The sequence below is a fragment of the Anoplophora glabripennis genome, unplaced genomic scaffold, assembly GCF_000390285.2.
Source record: "Anoplophora glabripennis isolate ALB-LARVAE unplaced genomic scaffold, Agla_2.0 scaffold940, whole genome shotgun sequence".
In the NCBI taxonomy this organism is placed as follows: Eukaryota; Metazoa; Arthropoda; class Insecta; order Coleoptera; family Cerambycidae; genus Anoplophora; species Anoplophora glabripennis.
Genome location: NW_019417066.1, coordinates 34,677 through 44,706, shown reverse-complemented (window position 1 = coordinate 44,706; position 10,030 = coordinate 34,677). Strand labels below are relative to the sequence as shown.

At 31.1% G+C, this 10,030-nt stretch overlaps 1 protein-coding gene across 1 annotated transcript in view; it reads right to left on the bottom strand.

Moving 5' to 3' along the window:
- Window positions 1-2,732: 2,732 nt before the first annotated feature.
- LOC108913863 (trichohyalin-like) overlaps window positions 2,733-10,030 on the bottom strand; it is an 8,991-nt gene continuing 1,693 nt past the window's right edge. Inside the window, exons 2-5 of the mRNA XM_023455893.1 lie at window positions 5,604-6,144; window positions 5,280-5,471; window positions 4,508-4,666; window positions 2,733-2,960 (exon numbers count right to left, since the gene is read on the bottom strand). Coding sequence (XP_023311661.1) covers window positions 2,733-2,960; window positions 4,508-4,666; window positions 5,280-5,471; window positions 5,604-6,144 — 1,120 coding nt within the window. The remainder of the gene's footprint in view (window positions 2,961-4,507; window positions 4,667-5,279; window positions 5,472-5,603; window positions 6,145-10,030) is intronic.

Here is a 10,030-nt window from a genome sequence, read left to right as displayed (position 1 = left end):
GTGAGATCGAATTATATCATCAATTCTATCAAAATCTTCTTTAGTTGTTTCTAAAGATTTATATTCGTAGATATGTATCATAGTTGTTGGCTGTCAACAGAAGTTTTTGACGTTTTGATGAGTATGTAGATATTCATTATTTTCATTAGCATAATATTATTGTGGATACATTTATTACTTGATAGTGGATAGGATAGTGCCGAGAACAAAGAAAATTTATGAAAGCTATGTTTTAAACTCTATCTTCGATCGGTATAACCTATTTGATTGCCGTGGACCTGATTAGTTCAACCGATTTCTTGACTTAGAAGCTGCCGCTGTTGCTAACAGAAAATAAACATTTCTTGGATGCATGCTAAAGCCGGCGAGTACCACCCCAGTTGCCATTGTTGGAAGCAAGATACAGCAGATAGCCAGGCGTTGCTGCCGTTGGAATCGCCAGATCACGTGTTTGCATTCAAAGAAGCACGAGAACATCAATTGCAGTATTTGCACCTGGTTTATGGTTTTGGTAAAAAGTATTGGATGTGCTGAGGTAGGAGGGTTATTATACCAATATTATTAACGCGAAGATTAATGCCTGGTTCAACGATTATGAAAAGAGATTAATGTAACCTCGCATAAAGACTATTACTGACGTATTTATTTTAATATTTTTAGCTTTGTTGTAAATAATATTTTGGTTGCTTAGATACTATATCTACATTTCTTGTAAAAGATTTGAGTTTCTAAATGTGAAATATTACTTTATTAGCTGTTTTGATTATCGCCTATAAAACTAACATATTATTTATTTACTTTTTAATTTGGTATATGTAACGAGGAAGAGTATACGTACGTACACGACTTTCGCTTGGTTGAGATTTCGTTTAAAAAAATTACCTTCGGCATTTATTAAATTTAAATCGAATATGACTACATTAGGAGAAATAGAGAAAATTGCTCATAATATTAAAAATAATGCGCTCAAGGCCGTTAAAGCCTTGCACGTGGTTGCGTATGGCAATGAGGGTGAACCGCGAAAAACAAGGAAAGCTTTACGTGCTTTTTCTGGCTATGGGTTCGACGAGGATTCTGACGAATTGATCGAGAAAATAAATGAGGTTAAGAGAAGTTTAGGGCTAACCGATTTTATTTCAATTTGTCACATATTAGACCTTGATTATGCCGGTACTATTGAAGCGTTAGCAACACGAATCTGTTCTTTTTTAAATGACTTGAGGATTGATGATAGAAAAGAGGAAGACGAGGAAGAAGATGATGAAGAAGGCGAAGAGACGGAAAATGAAGAATGTAGAAACGACGAAGATGACGGAAATGTTGGAGGGGTGCAGACGGTTCCCCGAAGAGCTAACAGAGATTCTTTTGCTTTAACATTCAGAGATGTCGAGGATAGCATAAGACCATTTGATGGAAAATGCGGAATAATGTCACAGTTTTGGACAGTGAAGAAAATTTATTGAAAAGAACTTTTTTAGAAATGTTTCATACTAAAATAATTTAAATAAAAAATCAGACATTAATAACTTAAGCAAAATTTATACTTACATTTTAAAAATTGAGAGTGAAAATAGTTCTTTACAAAATTCAAATTTGCCGCCAGAGTTAAGGTTGGTAATATAGTTGGTAATATTAAATGTTACTATGTTTTCTTTTTGGAATTTGTATTCAAGCGTCAGTAACGGCTGAAATTGTTTTATGTCTGTCCACATGCATTTCGATTTTAAATTTGTTTGTTTATAATAATCATAATTGAGGTTTTAAATGTTTTTTATTGTGTGCGATGAAGCCTCTTTTCAAACTAATCTCATGTTAGTAAGTATTTTTACAAAATGTAATGTATTTTGTTTGTAATATGAATCTATTGTAGATGTCTTGAAAAAGGAAATAAACATTTCCGAAAGCTCGATGATATAACGAAGAGTGTTTATTTTTATTCTTGGCCACTTCATTTTTTTCCGACTGCAACCCTAAAATACTTTTTCAACGTTTGTATCAACTAGTCAGTCGTGACTACCCTTTTGCTTATATATTGTTATGGTGTAGTTATGTGATACTTCTTCTATGTGTTTATATGAGCGCCAAATTAATTTTAAATTAAGTTTTAGTGTAACCTGTAATTTTACTTTTTAGTGTAGTGTTGGTTGTATACTTTGCCCTGCTAACTGTAGACCCTGCTCAGAGTTGGTTCAATTCAAACTAGTATTCTTCCAGAAACCATGCAAACTAACAACTTAAAAACAAGAGATGTTTAAATTAATTTATTAATATCAATCTGGTATTTAATATAGTATATCAATGTTTCAAATAAGAAATGTCACACAAATTGTCAAATATTTTGAAGTTCTTACAATGTTTTGACCACTTAAAACAAGAATTTATTTCGATCTGTATTACTGGTTGCCTTTTTGGACTTAATTTATATTTACTCGTGTAATTTCTTGTTTTAATGTGTTCCTCTTTATATCTAATCTTATGATCTATAAATTTAAATAATTGGCCAAATATTTGGATAATGCTTGATATATCACTGACTTAAATTTGTTTCAACTGATTGATTTTAAATATAGCAAGTTTTTAAACGAATTTTACTGTTAGTCTGTGCACAAATTTTATACGACAATTAAAAGAAAGAAAGGTACCTTTTCTTTTTATATACCGGTTTTTATTTGTTTCCTTTCCTTTCCTGTTTCAGTAGGTGCTTGGACACTATCTGCTACACCGTTTTCTGATTAATTTTCTTGTAACCTGCCACTGATGCTGCTCCTCTGGCCTCTTATTTGTCTGGTTTCCTGGACCTCGCCTGTGATCGTCTTTCTTTCTCTTGGCTGCTGGCTTTCCGCTTTCTCTCTGCTGCTGTTGTGTATAGTTCGTTTTCTTTTTGCTGCTTCGACTTGTCTTCCGGATTCTTTTAATAATTTTCTATAATACTTGACGTCTCTCTCTCCAATTTCTTGTAACTAATCAATAATAATTATTTTTTTTTTCCCTACCTTGATTTTGGTTTTTCCTCTGTTAAGGTCTTTTCACATCTCTCGTTCTGCTTTCTTTTTACTTGCCGTTTTTTTTTTCTTTTTCACTCACCTCACTTCACTTAACCTTTACACTTATACCCTATTATAGTTTCTTAACAATCTCCATTTACATTCCACTTCAAAATATTTCTCATTCTCTACTCTTATGTTTACTATTTGATTCCATGTGAATCACACTTTAAATTTCTTTCTTTCTTTAAATTTCTGACATTTCTTTGACATATTGATTTGACCAAGATATGACATATCTTTGACCCTTAATAATTTTTCCTACTTAATATTATACCATATACTATAACTATTTATAAATACTCTAACATTTTAACTTTTATTAGATATCGGTAACGGATATGATTCCTAATACTGATTCAATACTAACAACAAATAATAACCACTTCAAACCATTATATTTACTGCTTTGTCTTTTAAATAGACCTTTGATTTACATTTTGATTTGTTCTCTCATATCTGATTTCATTTCAATTTCCCAAATTTATTTGCAAATTTTATTGTTATAAGAAAATTTGTCAAATCAATTTTTATTATACAATTTACACTCGATCCTCGTAGTATGGTTGTAATTGATCCACATTATATATTATTATTTCATCTTTCAACAAGTTACCTATTTCTTTTTACCTTTTCCTTGTGCATATATGGTATTGACTACGACTTTGCTTTAAAATTCTTAATATCTTTACTTCTATTTTATGAATATAACTGGTAGCTACTTTCACTTCATTTGAAACCACTCCTTTCTACTTCTTTCAACAAATCTCTTACCTATTTATCATAATTATCAATAACATTTATTTTAATATCATTTATATTAAATAATTCTTCATATTCTTCATTATAATAAAATTCATCATCCTCACTACAAAAATTAACTTCTATCATTTCCCTATCTTTTTCCTTTACAATCATTCCTTGTTCACTATCATTCATATTTATAACTTCATTTATTTCTTTGAAATCTACCCATATATCATTTATGCATAACTTTCTATTTTCATAATCTAATTTAGCTTTGTATTTGTTTAAATAGTCTGATCCTAAGACAATGTCCATGGTCAGGTTAGGTACTATTAAAAGTTGAAATACTAATTTGTGATTATTTAATTCTAAAGTAATATCTAGCATTTTGTTGACATCATACAGTTTTTTATTATTAGGACCTACTAATGTTAATCTATTTACTTTAATTATGTGTTGATTTAAATTTTGAAATTTTTCTACTATGCTTTGACTTATTAATGACGCTTCAGAACCTGTATCAAGTAGTATATTTAAATTGGAATTTTGAAATTTGGAATTTACATAAATTAAATTGTTATTTTGATTTATTATTACGTTTTCATCTAATGTTATAAATTCTCGGGGATGCATATAATTACAACTATATAATTTACTTAATTTGTCTGGCTTGCATTTTACTAAAAATTTTGAGGATCGTTTGTACTTTGTCTTACCGATTCCCTGTCTAAAGATCTGGATCTCTGTGTTTCAAACCTACCATCCTCATTTATGGGCATTTCAGCTCGTTCTTCTGATCTACTAGGACTTCGTCGTCTCTGAAAATTCACTTGCCTTCGAGGCTGTACATCTTCTTCCCCTCTCGATGGTTGATACTGATTACGCCGTGGATTGTTATATGCATTTTGTCGAAAACCATGGTTGAAATCATTATTATAATTGTTAAAATTTCTATTATTATTAGGATGAGCATTTTGATTACGTTGATTATCGTAATTATTACCAAAATTGTTATTATTGTTGTATCGATTGGTGAAATTATTATTATTATTTCGAAAATTATTGTTAAAATTGCCATTATTTTGATTATAGTGATTATTTTGCCGAAAATTATTGTGGTTTCGATTATTATTAAAATTGTTTTGATATCTATCATTTTTTCTATTACCATATCTTATACTATTTCCCTGATGATTACTTGAATTTTGAAAATTGTTACGATTCATGTTACTGGAATTTTGATAATTACTAGGCATATTCCTTTCTACTCGAGTTAAATAGTTACATATGCTCCATGGTTTTTATGTCGTGCATTGCAATGGTTTCTGCTATCTCTTGTTTGAATTGTCGAGAGATATATATTACTAAATCTTGTTCATTTAATTTTGGTGTTAAGTACTGAGCTAGTGAGTATAGTCTAAGTGCATAGTTAGTCAGACTGTTGGACATTTGTGGATTAAATTTCCCAAAATATAACCGTTCTCTTACCATCATTTGTGCATTGTCACCCCAAAAATGTTGTAAGAATCGATGTCTTAATTGTTCATAATCTTGAACATCATTCTCTATGCCATTGAACCATATCAGTGCTTCTGCTTCCAAATTTTCTCTCATAATTTCCTTTATTCTCTCTAATTTCGTAGCTTCATCTAATCTTCCTTCTTCTATTTCTTTAATTCTCTGGTTAATAGATTTTATAAATACCATTGGGTGTAAATTATTTATATTCCCTGTAAATTTATGTAATTTTCTGTCTCCTTGACAAATCCATCTTGTAACCGTTTCACCTTCTCGTCCTTTCAATTCTCTTACTCTTTCAACTTCTTTATGGAGTTCTTCTATTTGTTCTTTTGTTCTTCTTCTTTCCAATTCCATCTCGTTTCTATTTCCACTTACTCTATCTTCTACCTGTCGTTTCACTTGTTCAATGTTGTGTGTATTTTTGGTAACGTTTACTCCAATATTTCTCATTTCATCTTCCTGTTTCCTTATTGTTTCTTCTATTTCCATAGTTTTATTCGCTACCATTGCTATTTTCTGTTCTGTCTTTTCTATATCTCCTTTTAACTCTTGTTTCCATGTTTGTGTTTCCCGTCGAATTTCTTCTTTTATGGCTTGTACTTTTTGTTCAATTACTTTTACCATTGTTTCCATATCTTCTTTTCTTCCTTGTTCAAATCTAATTAAATCTTCTTTTCTTCCTTGTTCTAATTTTTGTAAATCTTCTTTTCTACCTTGTTTTATTGTTTCCTCTAGTCTTCTTCTATCTTCTTCTTGTCTTTTTCTATCTTCTTCTTGTATTTTTCTATCTTCTTCTTGTCTTTTTCTTCTAGCCTTTTCTTTTTCTTCTAGCCTTTTCTTTTTCTTCTAGCCTTTTCTTTTTCTTCTAGCCCCACGTTGGGCGCCAATTTTGTTATGGTGATGTTATGTGATAATTTTTCTATGTGTTTATATGAGCGCCAAATTAATTTTAATTGAAGTTTTAGTGTAACCTGTAATTTCAATTTTTAGTGTAGTGTTGGTTGTATACTTTGCCCTGCTAGCTGTAGACCCTGCTCAGGAGTTGGTTCACTTCAAACTAGTATTCTTCCAGAAACCATGCAAACTAACAACTCAAAAACAATAGAGGTTTAAATTAATTTATTAATATCAATCTGGTATTTAATATGGTTTATCAATATTTCAATTGAGAAATGTCACACAAATTGTCAAATATTTTGAAGTTCTTACAATGTTTTGAACACTTAAAACAAGAATTTATTTCGATCTGTATTACTGGTTGCCTTTTTGGANGCTTAGGCAACCAACATTGCACATTACTGCTGGTACCGTTAAATAAAAATCTCTAACTTGTAACGCTGATTTGTTGAATAAATCTCGGGTAAAGTTACACCAATCACCAGCCGGTACAACCTAATGTTATGTGTTGACGTAATCTCGATCTTGCCATTGGCAACGTAAAAGAAATAAAATTACTGTTCCAGACAAAGTTACTAGTCACGGGGCTTATAATCATTTATGAAGGCCCCATTGTATATTTCATAATACATATAGAGATTATCCGGATAAAACATGCAAGGGTGTTCGTATTTAATTTTGTCAATAAAACTGTACCGCCCCAAACGTTGCCTTGGAAATACATATGTTTCATTGGTAGTTCCCTTGGGTTTTAGACCAATTAACCTTAGTACGATTTAGCTTTTTTCAAAAGTTGTCGGCTGAAGCATTTTTGATTTAATTTTAAAATAATTTGAATATATTTCAATGAATATTTTCGGGGAGTCGACTATAAATATTAACTTATTTCGCGTTTGAAATAGGTAAATTTATTAAAAATGTCATACCACATCGTTGCTTTTTATTTTACTGTGGGAGTTTTTGGAAGAACACAATTAAATTTTACTTTTATTTTGATGAATTTGTTACAAAATGAAATGTTTTTTATGATTCATGGTCTGAAAAATTGGCAGGTGTCATTTAAATTGGACGGGAGTAAATCTGTCTAAATCTTAAAAACAAAATTTCGTTGCAAAGTAAAAAAGGTAAAAGTAAAGGTGTTTTATCGGTTTTTGTAATGTGAAGTCGTCAGCTGTTCATGTGTCCAGTGCGATGTTGTTTTTTCTATCTCTTTTGGTCCCGAAGTAGTGGCGTGGCGTCACCATCAGTGTCGTCGTCCTAGAGGTTGATACCAAAAAAAAATACAGATTGTTGATTGTGGATTGGTGCTTATCGAAAGAGAAGAAAAGGGTAAATCTTTATGAATTTAATTGCAATACTGGACTATGCTTTTACACTTGACCCAACGCTGTCACTTCACGCCATGCAACAAAAATGTATATGCAGTACAATGCAATTATTCTTTGTCTATACGAAGGTGCATAACGGTGACCATATCTTTTTTCAGAAAAAATGTACAAAATTTAGAGAAATAAAACGTAAATGCAAAAATATTTTATAATTGCAAAATATATCTTTTTATTATCTGAATGCACAGTGGGTCAATGTTTAAGTAAAAGTGCCAAAAGAAATTAATTGAGAACAATATATTTGTTTAAAAACAGTAAAAAAATAAAAAGCTTTGATATTGCACAAATAGTTGGCTTTTATAGTCCTTAATATGTGATTAAAATTTCAGACCGATTCATCCAATAGTTTTTGCAAAATTCTAAATGTTTATCCCAGAGGCATTATTTTTGCAATAACTTGATAAGCAAAATTATCAAGATATTTTAATTCTGTGGGTGTTATATGAAAGAGAAATACTTTTATTGGAAGAAATTATTTTATTGCAAAAAAATTGTTTTTTACCACTGCAAAAACGTACCACAAAAACACTGTCATTTTTGTCTTATAAACAATTAGAATTAATTTGTTGCTATTATATTTAGAGAGATTATTTTTCCATATTCGTAAAGCTGGTATTTTTACACAAATTTAAACGATAGCTTTGTAACAGCATCTTTGAGAATGCTCCAAATAATGACTTCGATACAAGATTACTGTGAGTCAGTGGTGGGGGAACCTACAAATCCACGAGCATATTGATAGAGAAAGTTATATCTTTGGAACTTGTTGACCGATTTTGATGTTTTTTTTTAATTTGGGTTACCTTCTTGCGTACATCACAAATATGCATTTTGTTAATCAATAAAATTTAAATTAATCCAGTAATTTGTTTAAGCATTAACAAAATTTTTTTTGTAATGGAACATTATAGGAATGATTAAATTAATTAATATTGAGATTAACTAAGTATTTTGTTTAAACTTTTACCAAAAAAAAATTCTTAATTATCAACATTTTCGGAGTTATTTTGACGGGAAGTTAAATATAAATACAGGTTCAATTTTTTTCTTATTAATAAATTAACATTTAAATAATTGAATAATTTGTTTAAACATTAAAACATTTTTTTATGTATTGCTATTAGATTTTTGATAATTTTATGTTTGAATCTAAATAAAATATTGNAAAAAAGGTATATATATATATGTATACGGGCTCACGAGCCCCTATCTCTACACAAAGTGACAACGGAACAATTTAACTTAATTGATGACTAATCAATTTACTAGACTTTACTTGGAATTCACAAACGGTCTTTATAGTTCAAATAAAACTTGTTTTCGCTAAATCTCGAATACTGACTTAGAAAGTTCAACTCTATTACTCGCGACACTACACTATTGTTCATAAAGTTCTGAGTGTAACACAATATATCTATAGTCTCTCAAGTCTTTCTGATATGTTCGTTCAATCTCGATAAAAAAAAACCTTTTACACTTACCCAGTGTACTACAGTCTGCTCCGGAATAGCTCGGGAATCGTCCTTGTCAATAACACTCACTCGGTTTTATAACAACAATCTAGTCAATTTATTATTAGTCAGTTTATCACTAGATTATTTGGCTCTCATAGCCAATACTAATGTTTCTTATTTTCAGATATAAAGATACTACTATTTACTTATGTTTATTTTCTTCTTTCAGGTCCAAAACTACTACAAAGTCAACGCTGAAGGCGTCCATACCACCAAGAATGCAACAAAGACACCCAAAGTTCCAGTGACGCATATATTACAGGTAAGTTACAAATAAGTTCAAAAAGTTTCTCATTTACAGGTTTGAATACGACTCCCAGGTAATTTCCCTCGCGATCGCGTCCTATGACGTCACACGTACAAATTTTATTTCCTACGCGCACTTGATTTAGTCAAACTTTAGTTACGCGATTCCTTGAACCTCCAACTCCCCACGACTGCCTAATACCCGTCAAAACCGCTCTTTCACGTGACGATTCTACCTGAATTATTTTTCAATAATCGTCCGGAAAACTCCTAACACCCTGTATGACAACTTATCAGCGTTACGAACTATTCGTTATACGAAATTAACTCTATTCTCTAACAGGCTCCTCCCAGGATACCTTAATCGCAGTATTACTCTAACTAGATATCTCCTAACTAAAACCAACGTAGAAACTCTAACTACCGTGGCTTTCGGTGCTCTCGAAGTCTACTCTACTCTCTCTAAGTCTCCTTCTAAGTCTGCTTTAAGTCTGCTGAAAACATTCCGCGGCTCCGATCTTAAATAATAGGTCGGACCGATAGGCCCCGCCCCAAAACGCCGTTTCCACCAATCCTAGGCTCGTATTTTCTGATACGTTTAACAAAACTAACGACTAAAATTTTCATCTCGCATTTCGCGGATCACGGTCGTCGTCGTCGCGAGACCGTGACA